We start from the raw sequence: 18,390 nt of genomic DNA, 5'->3' as shown, positions 1-18,390 counted from the left end.
TACGTATTGAAAAACAACTAGAAGAAAATACAACGTATCAGATTAAACCATATGAAATTACTGTTTTGTAGATCAAAAATGATTGAATAGTGGCCATCTCTGGGGGATGGTACTAAATGCATTCTATTTTTTAAATATTCAACTAATGTACTGTGGTAAATATTACTTTTTAAAAATTTTTAAATTTTATTTTGTTTTTAAGTAAATTCCACACCCAACATGGGGCTTGAACACAATCCTGAGATCAAGAGTCACACGCTCCACTGAGTGTGCCAGCCAAGAGTCCCAGTAAATATTACTTTTATAATTAAAATACAAAAAAGAAGGTAATTATCAGCTGCGTTTCACAAAAGGGCTGAAAACTCCTGGCCTATAAATGTCTCAACAGGGAACAGGGCAGAAGGGGCCTGCCCTCCAGTCTGCCTCAGTAACAAAGGCCGGCAACACAAGCAGGGCCCTCTCAGAAGGCTGCTGACCCAACGATCTGGGGCAGAGAGAACAGGCCCGCATGACCTGTGGCCTGAGGATGTGGACAGCCTTGCGGGTAGAAACAGCTAGAAGCAGCCGTAGGGCCACTGCGTCAACTACCAGGCCTCATCAACTGCCACGGCCCCATGCTACCAAGGTCTGAGCTGCAAGCAGAGAACAGGGAACAATGCAACCCCTGCTCCAAAAGTTTGCAAGAACTCAAGTGCACTGGCTCTCAACCCTTTCGGGTGCAGACACTCCTGAAGAATGAGATGAAAGACGTAGCCGACATTCCACACAAGAGGTGCTTCCCTAGCAGAAGACTCCAGATGAAGAGCTCCCACAGAAAACACAGTAACGACTACACGTAAGCACGTTCAGACTTTAGAGAACAGGTGAGGTGTGAGTCATCTTAAGGGAGGAACAAAATTTGGAAAAAGAAGGCTAGGAGGAGCCATTAATGCAGACATTACAAACCCGACTTGGGGCACCTGGGTGGCTCAGCTGGTTAAGCATCTGACTTCAGCTCAGGTCATGATCTCACCGCTCCAGAGTTAGAGCCCAGAATTGGGCTCTGAGCTGACAGCTCAGGGCCTGCTTCGGATCCTCAGTTTCCCCTCTCTCTCTGCCCCTCCCCTGCTCGCTCGCTCTCTCTCTCTCTCTCTCTCTCTCTCAAAAATAAACATAAAAAAAGACTCTTTCTCTCTGCCCTTCTACCCCACTTGCACACACTCTCTAAAAATTAAAAAAAAATTTTTTTATTAAAAAAAAATCAGGCTCAAGGTATTTTAACATGGGAAAAATAATCCTATTTTAATTTTAAAAGCAGGAAACAAAACTGTCCAACACATACATGTGCTTGTACGTGTTATTTAATTTAAGGGTCTGTAAGAACAACAGACTGGGAGGGCACCTGGGTGGCTCAGTCAGTTAAGCGTCCGACTTCGGCTCAGGTCATGATCTTATAGTTTGTGGGTTCGAGCCCCGCATCGGGCTCTGTCCTGACAGTGCAGAGCCTGGAGCCTGGTTCAGATTCTGTGTCTCCCTCTCTCTCTCTGACCTCCCCCCTACCCCCCTCATGCTGTCTCTCTCCCTCTCTAAAATAAATAAAACATTAAAAAAAGGGTTTTTTTTAAAGAACTGGAAAGACACCAAATGTCCACTCCTAGCAGGGTGCTCCAAGAAAATTATAGTTGAAAAAGAAAGCAAAGTGGCATGAGATACATGGATGCTCTCTGGCATATAGAATGTGACTAAACATGCTGCCACCTGTGTAAAAAGGAGGACAGAACACACACTCACAACCACAGATGGACGTTCTTGCTTGAACATACACCCGCTCTCTGGAGCAAAAAAAATGGAATGGCCAGTTGACAGGGTTAGGAGGACACTTTTTAATTTATCTTTTTTTATCTTTATCTTTTTGTTCCTTTCGAATTTTAAACCATTTTGAAACCTTCAATTACTCAAAAAATAAAAACTATACATACAGGGTATGCCAATTATGTTTAACAATTACAGGAAAGTACTGAAAATACAGCTAAAATGAATGACTTTGGGCAAGTTACTTAACCTCGCTGTGCCTCAGTTTCCCCATCTATAAAATGGGGGCAACAGTCCTTACTTCCCAGGTTATGTATGTATGTAAAGCACTTTGGAAAGTGCTATACCTGTGAGCCTATGATAAGTGCTCAATAAATAAAGCCATAATTAAGGGAAAAAATACATCTAAAAGACAACAACGACTGTAACTTGTGACATTACAGCAGATTATGGGTTTTCTTAATGTTCCATAAGGAAGACCTAAATTACTCATATTAGAAAAAAGCTTCTTGAGGTGTTTAGGTGGTTCAGTAGGTTGAATGCCCGACTTGGGCTTAGGTCATGACCTCGCGGTTCATGAGTTCAAATCCCACATTGGGTTCTGTGTTGTCAGCGTGGGGCTTGCTCAAGATCCTGTCTCCCTCTCTCTGCCCCTCCCCAGTGCACATACACGCACCCACAGGCACATGTGCTCTCTCTCAAAAATAAACATTTAAAAAAAAGTTTCTTATCATTTTTGTTTTAATTATGGCAAAGAAAAATCAAGGAGGTGCTTGAGGAGTCAGGCAAAAAAGTTGAAAGAGACTTTCTTGAGCAGAGGTGTGACTCAATAAAAATGGTCTCAGCGCGCCTGGGTGGTTCAGTCATTCAAGCAACCAACACTCTGGCTCAGGTTAGGATTCCAGGGTCGTGGGATCGAGACCCGCGTTGGGCTCTGCACTGAGCATGGAGACTGCTTAAGATTCTCTCTCTCCCTCCCTCTCCCTCTGCCCCGATCCCCCACTCATGCATGCACTCTCTTTAAAAAAAAAAAAAAAAAAAAAAAAAGAGGAGATGGGGGGCTCTGAGAAAGGCTGCAGAGCACTGTAGTGCTCGAGTGCGTGCAGGGGAGTCCGAGGGATCCAGTGCCCAGTCAGGAGGCCACCATGGCAGCACTGCCAAACTGCGAAGGGGCTGGCTCCAAAACATCCCTCGGAAGACATACCGCACTTGGTGAGACCTGAAACACTAGAAGAACGGTGAAATCGTGACCCAAAATGGAGTGTCTGGGAAACTTGAGGAGAAAACAAAGCGGGGGAGGCCTGGTGAGGGGCGTGGTCACAGCCCGAGCCACACAAGCAAGCCTGACAGGCTGTTTTAGGGAAACTCAAGGGCTCCTGCAACACGCTGAGGAAGAGGGAGACCTAGCGTTTGCCAGAGGTGTCTGCCCACCTCACACCTCTCCTATTCTGTGCAGCACAGGAACTACGGAGGAGGCCAGGCTAGGGGGGAAGACAACAGGAGAAGGGGAGACAGAACATTCAGTGAGGGCCACTCTACACGTTCAAAGCACCAGGCTGGACCCTTGGAAACACGCAGAGGGGCCTGAACATGGACTGGAGCAGAGGAAACAGGGCAACCAGCATCCCCTCTCCGGCACAAGCAATCCCTCATCCAAATCTTCCTCGGTGATGAGGGCTTTTTCCTTGATGGCTATCCTTCCAAACACTCGGTGGCTAGCTCGCAACAACAGGGAAACTATGAAATGGAAATAAATCCTGAAACAACCCGACAGCTCTGTCACTGAACGTTATCCTCGCCTTGCCTCACAAGAGCCAAGCAAAGGCTTGTCTCACTGTTGGGACGGGGCGGAGAGTGGGGGTTCACAACGCTGACAAAACTCGACCATTTCACAGGCAACCAGCACGTTGATCGTGTAGGACGTCAGAGCTTTGCCCCCTCAAGAGAAAAGCCTATTCCTACCCTTCTAGGCTTGTGTTTGGAAGAAAATTCTAGTCATCTTGATCCTCTGCTATCAGAGGTAAGACCAAGAGGGACCAGGCACCAGCTCTGGTTAAAGGCTACGGGAGGCTGCTCAGGCCCCGGGAAATTCAAGAGTCTGAGGAACCTCACTTTCCCTCCGACTCCAATCCCCTGGCAGCACGCCTTCTCCATGGACACAGACTCTGCAGCTCATCCTGTTTGGTCTCATACTGAACGCCAAAACCTGGTTTTCTAAACATCAGTGTGAAACACAACGCAAACATCCACATACTTGGACAGAAGTCCTAAACAGCTCTCAAGAGGAAAACGAGCTATGAATGAATAAAAGTTTGTTTACAAATCACGGTCAAGTGTCCTGTACTCAGCACTTTCTGCTGGGGAAAAGCACTTTATCCAGGATAAGAAAAATGGCAGGCAGCTCACAAAATGGAAATTCTTCACGGGGACTTCTAATGACACAGTATCACTAGAATTACTCATATGCAATTCAATTTGTTTCACTCTCTTCCAAATGCTCCTTTTAAAAAATATATCCTCATGTATACAGCAGAAAGCGTGTAGGCCCTGTGGTCAGAAAGATCTGGGTTCAAAACCAGCTCTGTAACTCGAAAGCTGTGCCCACTCCGGCAGCCCCCTCTCTGTAAGAGGAGCAGGCACATCCCCGGAGAGACCCACACTCACCTCCGGAGTGGGGTGCAGAATCAGTACGGGGGCTATTTTTACAGGTGGGCCTCAGCACAGCCCACCAGGTGGGCCTGGCCACCTTCCCCAGTTTACAAGAGATGCGGGACGAGAACATTAAGGGGCTTGTCCCAAACCACACGGCTTGGAGCACACTGAAGCCTATTCAGGCCCAGTCCTATCTACACGGCTCGCTGTCCGCATGAGATAAACCCAGAGCCAGTTCATACATGTACCACTCACCTACACATGAAGAGAGTTCTCATTTTTCAATTACGTGAAATACACTTCAGAGTATGTATATGGAAAGAGGTAAATTTTAGAGAGAAATTGCTGGTGAAAAAGCTGGCTCCAATGAAAATTAAGATGACCTCATCCCCACATTAGTCACAAATCACGGGGCAAACAAGTGCTTTAAGAGCCTCAAACAAATGGGGATGTGGTGACGGGACTGAGGAAGTGAACAGAAGCCAGAGGAAAGGTGGCATAGACCTAAGGCTAATGACCTGTGCCTGCACCCAGCCTGTGCCCACGACCCGACCGAAGTAACTAATGAGAAACAAGCCTGACTCGTGGGCACCAACTTTGCATGAAGCCTCCCTCTGACCACCTGTAAAACCCAGATTTAACATCCCAGGGGATATAACAAGATGGGCAAGTGAAACAAAGAGCAAGACTAGAACCCAGCTATAAAATAAGGAAGTACAGAAGGTGAATTCGTGGGGTTTTTTTTAAATCACATAAATGAAAGCAGTCATTTTATTTTTAAAATTTATTTACAGACAGAGTGTGAGCAGGGGAAGGGCAGAGAAAGAGGGGGCGAAGAAACCAAAGTAGGCTCCGGGCTCCGAGCTGTCAGCACAGAGACCATGACCTAAGCCGAGGCAGACGTTTCACCAACTGAACCACCCGGGTCCCCTGACAGCAGTCATTTTAAATCAGTCCAAACGGCACCAGTAAAGGAAGGGTGGAGAGTGAGGAGGGCATGGAGACTGAAGAACATTGGCTCTTGATTTAAGCAACAATTCAAGTCTCAATTCTGTTCTTGGTGGTATAACTGGGGACTTGTTACTCAAGATCCGTTTCCTCATCTGTAAACTGGGGTTACTAAACATCTCTAGCTCATGGAAGTATAGTGAGAGTTACATGAAGAGATACTGGAAAAGCATTCACATGACCCTGGCACGTTAAGTGTTCAGTTGTTACTGCCGTGAGACACTGAGGGCTCCGATTCTCCGACCTGCTAATGAGGTAACTGAAGGAGCAGCAGGACACACACGCCGTCCTTCCGGCACAGTCCTGCCCCCACCTCCTATCTGTAGTAGACCCAGTTCCTGTAACCCCAACACAACCCGCATCATATCAGGACAGACAGGAGCAGGTAGCAGTCCTCAAAAGGTGAGACAGGAAGTCTTCAGCGGATGCAGAAAAATAATTACCAAGAGCCTCAAGTCCAAACCTTTAATCTAGTAATTCCATTTCTAGAAATTACTATGGAAAAGTCAGAAACCACCTAAATGTCCCCAAATCAGGAGTTATTAAACTCCAGCACCACCACAGAAATAGTACGCAGCCATTAAAAATAAGTCATATTTCAGGCACCTGGGAACGGGGGGGGGGGTGGGCTCCAGTCATGATCTTGTGGTTTGTGAGTTCAAGCCCCACATAGGGCTGTGCTGTCCGTGTACAGGCTACTTCAGATCCTCTGTCCCCCCTCTCCCTGCCCCTCCCCCACTCATTCTCGTTTTCTCTCTCTCTCAAAAATCAACATTTAAAAAAAATAAGTCAATTTTGGGGGGCACCTGGGTGGCTCAGCTGGGTAAGCGCCTGGCTCTTGGTTTTGGCTCAGGTCATGATCTCACAGTCTGTGAGTTCAAGCCCTGTGTCGAGCTCTGTGCTGACAGTGCAGAGAACGCTTGGGATTCTCTCTCTGCCTCCCCCTGCTTGCTTTCTCTCTCTTCCTCAAAATAAATAACTAAACTTTAAAAAACAAAGTTATTTTTATGACAGTGAATGACACTAGGGAACACCCACAATGTAGTTAACGGAAAAAAGCTGGGATAAATACAAACATGTATGCGTACAGAAAAGTGAAAGAAAACATCCCGACGGCAGCTTTCTCTGAATACTGAAACTATGGGCATTTTTTATTTTCTTCTTTACAGTTTTCTAAATGTCAATTAGTATACACAACAACAAAACATGTTTTTGTTCTTGTTTTAAATCATTAGCTCTCTGCCAAATCCTTATTAAACAACAGTTCAATAAAACTGTGGCTGAAATGGCATTTGCTGGTCTTTGGTCTTGTGCTACTTGGGAATAAGAAATGCCACTGATAAAATATAAAACTAGCACAATTATAATTGTCATCCTCCAATGAAATATTTCAAACCTGGATGCACAAGCGTGTAGATGGAGAAGCCAGGCTGAGCGGCAGGCCTCAGGATGTAGAGATGGTGGCACACGGGCCAGGAGCATACACTCAGCACAGTTCCTTCTAGACATGGAACCAGAGCAGGGCTGCCACAGAACCTGAACGTGTGGCCTCTGTGGTCAGATACAGGCCTGTGCATTCCTAAAGGACCTTCAGGCTTTTCTGGAAAAATGGTGTCGTGGATTTCTCTTACCTGAACACAACTGTTCGATCTTTGTCAGATTCAGCTGCAGAGACTCATTGATCCAAGCCAGCATGTCATGTCGACTTAGGTTATCGCTGGTGACGGACGTTGAGTATACGTTCACTGCCATCTTCTACAGCATGTGAGAAAAGGGAAGGGCTCATGTTATTAGGCATGCAAGGCAGAGCAGGCCATTTCCTGGAGAGTCACCCACAGCAAACCTGCAGTAGACAATTTTGGTCTTATGTTCTTCCCCAAGAGGCCAAATCAAACACTAAGATTCCACCCGCCAGCTCGGAATGCCACACATAAGCATGACCCTGGATGAATTGCCCAACACCCACCAGCCTAAAAGTTAGTCCCCATTCTAATGTGATTTGTATAAAATTTGAAGATACCAGAGACACTATATAAAAAGATGATTAAATGCTTTATGAAAGGAGGCTAATGCACAAGCAAGAATGTTCTCTGTTCCGAAAATGTCAATCCAGGGGCTCCTGGGTGGCTCAGTCAGTTAGGCGTCCAACTCTTACTCAGCTTGAGTCATGATTTCATGATTCGTGGGTTTGAGCACTGGGCTCTGTGCTGAAAGTGCAGAACCTGCTTGGGATTCTGTCTCCCTCTCTCTCTCTCTACCCTGAATGCTCACTTGCTCACTTGCTTGCTCTCTCTCCAAATAAGAGGAAGGAAGGAAGGAAGGGAGGGAGGGAGGGAGGGAGGCCAGTCTGAACTTATCCGTTACCATATCAAAATGTTTAAAGAAGTTTCCTTCAGAGTGGGCTTTTTATTTTTAATGTTTGTTTTGGGGAGGGAGGGAGGGAGAGGGAGAATCCCAAAATCTGTGTGCTGTCAGCACAGAGCCCAACATGGGGCTTGATCTCACCAACCATTAGATCATGACTTGAGCTGAAATCAAGAGTCAGACACTTAACCAACTGAGCCACCCTGGCACCCCCAGACAGTGGGGCTTTTATTAATTCTCTTTATAGTTTTCATTATTTTCCAAATTTTCCTTAAAAGAGTATATCCACTTTTATAATCAAAACAGTAAATAAAACTTTTCAAAACCCTAAATACTATGAACATTACAAGAAATAACCTTATTGCGAAGAGTCCTGGTGCTATTCTCTGCTAAACCACCTGGGGACGGGAAGACATCTTAAGGAGCTTCACAGACACTTGTCATTTACCCCAACAACTCTCTGTAAGGTTCACCTCATTCTCATTTTACAGACGAGAAGAGGCTCAACATAGAAAGCCTGGGAACTGGCAACCAAACCCGTCCAGCCCCACCACCCACATTCTCTCCCAGACACTAGAAAATGCTGCCCTTCAACCTTCTGCTAGGCTTTCAAGTTCAAAACACAGAAACACAGTAACTTAAAATACTATTAAATGTGGATGCATCATTATCTTCATTCAGTCAGCAAATGTATCCCAAGCACTGTTCGAGGCCAAAGAAATAGATAAGCAAGGGAAACAAGTGGTCGGTCCACCGGAAGTTCACATTCTAGTGGTGGAAGTCTGACACCGACCAAACACACAAACAAATGTCATTTCCTATCAACCATTTAGGAAATGAGGGTGGTGGGGAATGTGGTCAGGGAAAGCCTCTCTGACTTGATGTGTGAGCTTAAGAATCAGAAGGACGCAGCCACACTAAGATGTGAAAGGTTGGCTGTGGCCCAGCAAGCAAGGGGAGCAGGAACAGAAGGGAAAAAGAAAAGAAGCCAGATCATGTCAGGACTCTGCAGGCCAAGGTAAGGAGTCTTGATTTTGTTCTGTAATTGTTAAAGAATCCATCGTGGGGATTTAAACAGGGTAGAATCACACTTTCATTTAAGTTTGTGAAGGAGTTCAGGACAGCCCCCCACCCCACGTCCCCAGAAGGTGCCACCTGGCATGTGGATTATTTTGAGCTGAAGGCACTTGAGACCCCATGTGCACAAAAAACTTGTGTCCCTCTCTTAACCCCACAGAAGAATCTAAACTGGGGGTCTGTCCCAGGAAAAAGGGTTACTAGCAAAGATAAATGTGATGAGCGACCTATCTGCACGGCAGGACAAACATCTAGTTACCTGCTCTTATTGCCCTGTGGAGTGCATTTCATTTCCTCTGAAATCCCAGACCCCTCCTTACAGTAACATACAGCCCTCATTTTGCCTGGCTGTCTTTGGAATTCCCATGACTATGCGGATTCTCCATTCATACACCTATGAAATTTGATTCTCTCCTATTAATCTGTCTCGTGTCAATTTGATTCTTAGTCCAGCCAGAAGAACCTTAAAGGGGACAAGAATTCTCATTCCCCGCCCTTTGAGAAAGATCACCCTGACTGCTGGTAGAGGACTATGGGAAAGGACAACTCAAGCAATAGGAGTTAAGGTCAGGTTAATCCAGACCTAATGAAATCCCCGGGCAATTACCAGGAGGACACACAACGAACTCCAAAGGACTGGATTTCAGTGACCTTGACACTTAGAATTTCCCTCATTTCCGGAGACACCGATATTACCAACAGGGGAAACAAAAACTCAAAGCAAATCTGGAACCATCATGGGACCCCATGCTCTCTGGTGGCACTCCCTTCCACCCACCTCCTGCCTACTGCATGAGTTGGTCTTCCTACACCAGTTTCCTGCAAACCTCATGAGTCACACGGACACCGAATGAGAGGGCTAGAAGAGACCGAGGTCTACCCAACCAATCCCCTCTTCATGAGCAGGAGTGACTAAGATAAATACCTTATCAGGTCTGTGCCCTCACATCCCACAGTGCCCTGACCTCCACAGCACTTGGCATGGTGCCTTACACACAGTGGGCACGCAGTAAATGCTATTTGTTTTCGGGGGGGGCAGGACAGTGTCAACGACAGAAAACTGTATCCATATAAACTTTTTTCAGAAAGCAAACCATCAACACTCTTAAGTTTTTAAATTCAGATGATAAAAGCATTTTATACAGGAAGCCAACCCAATTTAGTTCCTGACTCCACTGGGAAATTAATTCCTGATCCCACAGTACTTCATTCAAATCTCTTCAATAGGTATTACAGCACGGGATTGTCATTATCTCTTCATTTCTGCGCCATTTCAGATTTGGGCCAGGAGGCAATATGCTCTATGAAAAGAGCTGGGGATTTCAAGCTAAGAAGACCTGGGTTGAGTATGAGGCTGTCACTCTTTCCCTGTATGACCCGGGGCAAGTTACTTAATTTGCATACACCCATGTTATCTTACAAGCTAATACCACCTACCTAAAAATAATGATGCGAGGTTTAAATGAGATAAGGTACATAAAATACTCGGCATGGGATCTGACAAATAACAGGTAATAAACAAATAAGATCCAGGCAGGGAGGGACCTGTCTCACTCATCCTCCTACCTGCAGTCCCAAAACCAGCACCCTAGACCTGCCCCACCATCTCTCATCCCAACCCGCGGCAGCAGCCTTCAGATTAGTCTCCCGGCTTCAATCTGTCCTTACACGGCAGCCACAAAGGATTTTCTGAATCTTAAATCAGATCAAGTGTCTCCCCTGTTTAAAATCCCTGAATGAATGAATAAATGTAACACATATTGTGTGCAAAATACTATTACCAGGTACCAAGGAGAGACACAGCCAAACAAAACACACGGTCGCAGGCTAAGGGTTTGTAATCTATTTTGGCGACATTCATACTCACTCCGGGTATTGTATGTGTCATGCCACCATAAAATGTAGGCAGCTGGTTAAGACACGTGTGTCTCCTGACCACACCCCAGCACAGAAAACGTTAATGGCCTTTCATCATCATATAATTTAAAACTCTTTCATTAGCAGTACATTAATAACCGAGCTCCATGTGCTCCGCAAACTCAGCAGCCAGTAAATACATGGGGCTAGGCACCCTGTGGATATGCAATAAACATCCACTGACTCAACCAATTAATTGGCTCTTCCAGGCAGTCAAAACAGAGCCTCCTTCTCAGAGCTACAGCTACCTTGGCTTCCCCCATAAGAATTCCAGTGCTTGGCTTCAACGGAAGACCCCATGACCATCATGCAAGCCTCACCTTTTTTTTTTTATTTTAATGTCTTTTATTTATTTTTGAGAGACAGAGAGAGACAGCATGAGCAGGGGAGGGGCAGAGTGAGAAGGAGACACAGAACCGGAAGCAGGCTCCAGGCTCTGAGCTAGCTGTCAGCACAGAGCCCGACATAGGGCTCGAACCCACAAACTGTGAGATCATGACCTGAGCCAAAGCCCGACGCTTAACCGACTGAGCCACCCAGGCGCCCTGAGCCTAACCTTTAAAAGGCCCCCCCCCCCCCCCGCATCTGTCCGCCTTCACAGCTCTCCCTGCGAGTTCTCAAACCCATTCTGATTGGATGCTGGCTGAGGAACACCCTATTACTTTTAAGGCACACTGAGCCTTATGGAAAGAGGGGGGAAGTACCGTCAGAAAAAAAGCCACGTGACCCTTTCTGGATCACAAATGGCTCACCTGTGAAAGGTGAACAACATATTCTGCCCAAGGTGGAGGTGAGGATTACGTGAGATCTAAGTGAAAGCATTTCAGTGAAAACCACATCACGTCTTAAGCTTCTCCATGTGCCAGAAACGGTGCCAGGCACTGACACACCCCGAGGGGCACACTGGTACGAAACACACCAGCTCTCAGGAAGGGAGCATAATATACATGTTAAGGGCCTCGACTCTCGCGTCACAGATGCATCTTCAGTCAATTGCTGGACAGCATAAAGCAAATCACTTAACCTCTGAGTCCCAGTCCCTTGTTTGTAAAATGAACATAGGATTGGGGAGCCTTGGTGGCTCAGTCAGGTCAGCACCCGGCTCGTGGGTTCAGCTCAGGTCATAATCTCATGGTTCGTGAGTTCCAGCCCCGTCAGGGCTCCATGATGACAGTGAAGAGCCTGCTAGGGATTCTCTCTCCCCGTGTCTGCCCCTCCCCTGTGCGTGCATGAACTGTCATGTGCGCAATCTCTCCCCTATCTCTCAAAATAAATCAACTTAAAAAATGGTATCATTTCTCAGCCTTTTGGCTAAGATCAAGTGTGTGTGTAAAAAAATGAAAAGGAGTGCCTGGATGGTTCAGTTGATTAAGCCCCCAACTTCGGCTCAGGTAATGATCTCACGGTTCTTGAGATGGAGCCCCGCATCAGGCTCTGTGCTGTCAGCTGACAGCTCAGAGCCTGGAGCCTGCTTCAGATTCTGTGTCTCCCTCTCTCTGTCCCACCCCACTCACTCTCTCTCTCTCAGAAATAAACGTTAAAAGATTTTTTAAAATGAACATAGGGTCTCTTAGAGATAGTGTGATATTAAATGATACAATGCCACATCAAGCACTTGACACAATGTGCCCAGCACATAGCAAGTGCCCAACTAGCAAACGGCTGCTATTATTATTAAAATTCTTAGAGCACCCTAACAGGGAAGTGAATGCCAGGTCTGGTGTATCTTCCCTTCAATGGGGCTCAGGATCTTCATCTTCAAAATGGGGCAAAGGCTGAACTCTGCCCTGAAGCACCTCAGAGCAGCTGTGAAGCAGGGACTGGAAAAGCACCATTCCTACTGTCCTGTTATATGGTCTTCATAGTAATTATATGAAATTATCTTGTGCATATGTTTATTTTCTTATTTGCTATCTGTCTTCCCACTACAAGGCAGACACCCGGAAAGCAGGCCTCTGCCTCCCGCTCCCAGATTATCGCCAACAGCACAGCACCCAGCACTTAGTGGGAGCTTAACAATTACCGCATGAAGAAAGGAAGGAGTCCACCGAGTTGGCCTACTTTTTGCCCCGTACTGGGATAAAAGCTTTCTGTAGTCTTATCATTGTCCCTGTTTTATAGATGAGGAAACTGAGGCCGAGAGGTTCCAGCACCTGCCCAAGGTCGCACAGCAAGGAATGGAACCCAGGCCTGAACTCAAAACCGAACTCTTGACCATCAGGCGACAGCTTCCTACAGTGGGGGTCCCTAGAGCCCCCGGCAGGATTCACTTCAACCACACACACACCCCCTACTCGGGTTGGCCAACTCGGAACCGCCCGCCACTGCTGTCCGGGTCCCACACCTAGGCCGCGGCCCAGAAGCCCCCACGCTGCCGAGGGGCAGCCCCTACTTCCGGCCCGAGGCCCCGCCCATGGCAGAACTCAGCGCGCGCCCCCAGCCCAGCCCGCGCGCGCCGGGTCACGGCCCCGCCCTTCCCCCACCGGCCCGATCTGCCCGGCCTCGAGGAGCGGCCCAGGCACCGCCCGCAAGGCCCGCCGGTGCCTGTCCCGCCCGAAACCCACCCGGCCACCCTCCGGCCGCCGCCCCGTGCCCACTAGCCGGCTCACCGGCTCTCGGCGGGACCACGTCCACTGCCTGTGCCCGGCTTTGGTTCCGTCTTCGTCTCGTTCAAACCGCTCGACCCCGCCCGCCCGCCCGCGCGATGACCTCACACGCACCCCCCGCCTCGTTACGCGCCGACGTACAGGCCCGTCATTCCCCGCCGGCTCCTTTTATAGAGAGGGACTCAGCCGCGCGCCAGGGGCGGGACCCGGCCAGTGATAGACCGCTGGGGCGCCCGAGGGGCGGCGCGCCGGCTGCCAGGGCGATCAGCCACGTGGTCTGCCGAAGCCAATGAGATCCCGCCCCAGTCCGGGTTTGACTGCCTAGTAGGAGGACTCCAGTTACAAATTCTCCACCCCAGGAGCCAAAAAAATCGGTTTTACAATGAATTTCTAAAAAAATGGGTTATTGGATAAGAAAGATACTTGATAGGAGCTTTGAGGAAAGACTTAAAAGTCACCTCAGAGACACATTCTGTGAACACTCTGTGATGATCCTGAGATCTCAACATCCGTTTATTTTCCTCTCAGTACCTGTGAAGTCCTCGTGTTTATTGGCTTATGCCTTTGTCTGCCTTTCCTTAAGTTCCACGGAAGCAAGGATCTTCTCAGTATGTGTCCCACTGCCTGGCTTGCTGAAAGACTTAATTACACCCACTTCACAGAAGAGGAGGCTGAGGCTCAGAGATGTCACTTGACTCCCCAGCATCACAGTAGCTGACCCAAGTTTTGAGCTGGGTTTTGTCTATATTATTTATTCATGTGTTCCACAAATATTTATTTTTTTCTGATCAGTCAGGCCCTAAATATTTGATAGTAAGCTTTTCTTTTCTTTTTTTTAAATTAGCCTCTATGGGGGCGCCTGGGTGGCTCAGTCGGTGAAGCATCTGACTTCAGCTCAGGTCATCATCTCGTTGGTAGTTTTCAGCACAGCCCTGGGGCTCGGTTGGTAGATTCCAGCACAGCCTTGGGGCTCTGTTCAGAGACTGGAGTCGCTTCGGGTTCTCTGTCCCTCCCTCTGTCTCTGCCCCTACCCTGCTTTTGCTCGTGCTCTCTCAAAGATAAATATATTTAAAAATAAAAAATGAAGTAAGCTCTATGCCCAAAGAGGGGTTCAAACTCTTAACCTAAGTTAAAGTCTCAGGCTCTACCGACTGATGCAGCCACACACCCCTAGCTTTTTTGTTTTATGAGAGAGAGAGAGAGAGAGAGAGAGAGAGCGAGCACGCAGCCAGGGAGGGGCAGGGAGGAAGAGAGAAATCCCAAGCAGACTCCACACTGTCAGTGAGGGCCTGATGTGTGGGGCTAGAACTCATGAACTGTGAGATCATAAGCTAAAAACAAAAGTAAAACATTTAACTGACTGAGCCACCCAGGCACCCCTCGCTTCTGAGCTTTTCAAAATTTCCAGTCTGGGTGTTGCCCAGGAGGGTACTAGACAAGGTTACTGGGGTCAGATTAACCTTGACTGCAAAAGGCCAGAGAATAAGGGGTGGGGGGGGGGAGGGTTCTATCCACAGGAGGAATAGCTTTGGAGACTTTAATATGTGTCTTTAAGCAATTATTTTAACCGGGAGTGATCTCATTATTGCACGTAGAAATTGTGAGTCCCCTCTCCAAAAACAAAACAAAACATCAAGGCCTAAGTTTTCCAAATGTATGACAAGTTTACTGAACTAAAAACTGGAGTCTGGAGGCCTCAGCTGCTTTAGGTGCTTCACAAGTTCCAGGGAGAGGGCTACAAAGCTAAATTATAATACGGTGCGTATTGTGCTACGATAAATTCTCCTATCTATCCACAGGGAAGGCAGACTCAGATTAGGAAATGGCTTCTAATCCTGCCTAGAAAGGCTTCCTGGGAGATGAAGAACTGGAGGGCCAGCTAGGCAAGGAGGCTCTTCCAGACAGCATGTGAAAGACTCAAAGTAATCACCAACTCCAGTAATGCCCACCTGTTTCCCTCTACAATGCTAAGACCTCAGGATGAACCAAGGCTTGGAGCACACTAGGTTCCAAGCCCTGAAATGCCAGGATGTATGTGTGGCTTTGTAGATTTCACAAGTTTTAAAAACAAAAAATAACCCAAGTGCAATGTGTGGTTCTACAATGGATACTGGACCAGAAAATATATTTCTGCAAGATCCCTTCCACAGGACTCTGGGGTGCCGGACCCCAAGGCCAACCCCGTCAACGCTCCCTAACAAGGAGCCAGGGGACCCTACATGATGGCGGGGGAGGGGAGATGAACACAACTTCAACACAAGATGTGATTGCATCATCAGCCCAGCACCTGGGGATTATTTCCCTGCCCTTCCTTCTTAAGACTTTTATTAAGACATGAATACATATCAGATGTCACCATCACTACCAGGCATTAACACTGCAGACTAGTGGCTTTTGTTCCCACAATGCCATCAGGTACAGGCTTACTGCCTCCTATGCACCAGGCAAAGCTCTTTACCCAGATCATGCCCTTGAACACTCACAGCAGCCCTGGGAAGTAGGCAGGATTTATGGTCCTTGCCTGTTAAAGATGCTGTCTTCCTGGATAGAGCAAACAACTGTAAGACTGTTCCAGAAAAGGCATACAGGTGGCATGAGGTCCAACCCCTTTCTGTAGATCAGAATGGTCACTGCATTTTCCCCTTGCCATCAGGCCTGGGATCGTGTAGATACAAACCTACCCCGATCTCATGAAAAGAACAGCACCAACAGCCCCTCCAAAGCCAGCCCCCAACCTGCCCCACAAACAGGCCAGGCCATCCAAGGGCCCCTCACCTGGAGGGCTAGTCCACCTCCTTTCTTGGGGTTTCGAGGCCGGGGCTGTTTATTTTGCTTCATCCTGTCCTGGTATGTGGTGCAGCACTGCACACCAAGATAGCTTAATAGGGCAGCCCAGGCCCCTGGGACCTCCACACCTCAGGAGTGCCAGCCTGCTTGCTGCTAATTGCCAACTGTCTCACTATGGTGACTAGTGCCCAAAACGTTGCTCCTCCTCCACTACAACAGTGGCCTAACAAGACACACAACTATAGTCATGGAGGTGGCCAGAACTAGAACCCTTTTTCCGTTGGAAGGGAGAAGCTCATATAGTTTGCCACATCCATGTGATGTTCTATTGATTCATTACGTGTGAGACTTGTTTACATTACCTTTTTCCCTGGCAAGCACCAATTGACCAGCACAAACCTCGGCAGAGGCACTGAAATCTTCATTGACTCCTAGACCCTGACCAAAGGCTAGATCTAGTGATACAACTTTGGCATGATGGGCTGTGACATGGGACACCTGGTCGGCTGCCCAGGGAAAGCCCTGAAGAGCAATGGAGACACTTTACCCAAAAAGCTATGGCCACAGGCAACTAGGTTAGACTAATGGGGCCATTACCATGTGTGCAGTGACTGACCGGAGACAGGACAAATTGGGGGCAGTGGAAACAGGTGCAAGGGAATCCAACAGAGGCAGAAACCTGGGAGAAGCAGCCTTGGGACTTTGGGGTCATTAATCATCTTGATCAGCTACCCAAGAGTTATAATAGCTTGGAGAGGGGGGCCTGGGTGGCTCAGTAGGTTGAGCGTCCAACTTCGGCTCAGGTCATAATCCCATGGTTCATGGGTTCAAGCCCCACTTTGGGCTCTGTGCTAGACCTCTAGCTCAGAGCTTGGAGCCTGCTTCAGATTCTGTGTCGTCTCCTCTCTCTGCCCCTCCCCTATTCACTCTGTCTCTCAAAAATAAATGTAAAAAAAAAATTAAAAAAGAAATAGCTTGGAGGGACGCTTGGGCAGCTCAGTTGAGTGTGACTATTGATTTTGGCTCAGGTCATGATCCCCGCATACTGGGATTGGGCCCTGCATCCGACCACAGGCTTGAGCGTGGAAGCTTGAGTGTGGAGCCTATTTAAGATTCGCTTTCCCTCTCCCTGAGGCTTGCGTTCACTCTCACATGTTCTCACATGCTCTCTCGAAAAAAGGAAATGCCTGGAAATGGCTGTTACAGCCTTTAAATGAACCCAAAGCCTCCACTCCCTTGTTCTGAGAACCTAGATTTAGAAACTCACTAACTAGCCCACTGAGGTCCCTAGACTAGCAGGATTGAACTCTCAGCCTCTACTCCAGACAAAGATTGAATCAAAGTCAAGATGGGGCCCAGAAATCTTCACTTTAACAAGCCTCACAGGGGAGGCTGGTGCACTGGAAGTTGAGAGCCGGTGCATTAGACCGTAAGCTCCATGGGATCGCACCAGAATTCTGTGCTGTGCTTGCTGCATGAAGCAAGGGCTGCTTCAACTCCCACCTTTTCCTCTGGCATCAGGCCCTCCCACGTCCCACCCATCTGACCTGCAAAAGAAGGAAAAGGACACCAGACTGTTAGAGAAATACTGATTTTAATTCAACATAAGGTAAACTCTAGGCATCTGTCATCTTTCAGCCTGAAAATTAGCAAGACTGTTGAAACAAGGCACAATTTTCCCCCATACTTGTTACGTGGCTCCAGTTACAAAAAAAAAATTTTATGCAAATGTTAAAACATAAAAATAGAAGTCTGTGATTTTAAAAAAAAGTGTATAAAAAAATTCCCACAAAACCTGTCAACGTTGTTCCTTAGTCTACAAAATAGCACCAGTAAGAAGAGTAAAAGGTGTTAAAAACCATTACGACAGCATTTCTGAAATGCAGCTTTCCTGACCTCCCATTCCCCCTAAAAATGACTTCTCATGGAATACAAAAGGACTTTAAAATCTCTGGAGGGAGGGTCGAGGTTTTATTGCAGTTTCCCCCTGCAATCTCTTAGATGAGGGGAGAGTGCGGGCCGTGTGCTTGTGAGCCGGCTGTCACTGCTTCTCAGTTTTAGAAAAAGGCTGAGGAATTGGGGTATCCTACTTCTAATGTGGGGACCTGTGCCTGCAGAGTAGTCTGGAAGGGTGCATTATGGGGCGGGTGAGGATGTCCTACCTAAGCCTACTCCTTTGCTCCCTTCC

General features: G+C 47.5%; 1 protein-coding gene across 1 annotated transcript in view; it reads right to left on the bottom strand.

Annotated features, from left to right (window-relative positions):
• Window positions 1-13,501, bottom strand: part of MAPRE1 (microtubule associated protein RP/EB family member 1) — a 29,303-nt gene extending 15,802 nt beyond the window's left edge. The window contains exons 1-2 of the mRNA XM_029917333.1: window positions 13,419-13,501; window positions 7,083-7,206 (exon numbers count right to left, since the gene is read on the bottom strand). Of these exons, the coding sequence (XP_029773193.1) occupies window positions 7,083-7,203 (121 nt within the window). The 5' untranslated portion in view covers window positions 7,204-7,206; window positions 13,419-13,501. The remainder of the gene's footprint in view (window positions 1-7,082; window positions 7,207-13,418) is intronic.
• Between the last annotated feature and the right edge of the window lie 4,889 nt (window positions 13,502-18,390).

Source organism: Suricata suricatta, chromosome 12 (genome assembly GCF_006229205.1).
Source record: "Suricata suricatta isolate VVHF042 chromosome 12, meerkat_22Aug2017_6uvM2_HiC, whole genome shotgun sequence".
Taxonomy (NCBI): Eukaryota; Metazoa; Chordata; class Mammalia; order Carnivora; family Herpestidae; genus Suricata; species Suricata suricatta.
Note: the sequence above shows the minus strand (reverse complement) of the source record. Positions and strands in the feature narration are given on the sequence as shown.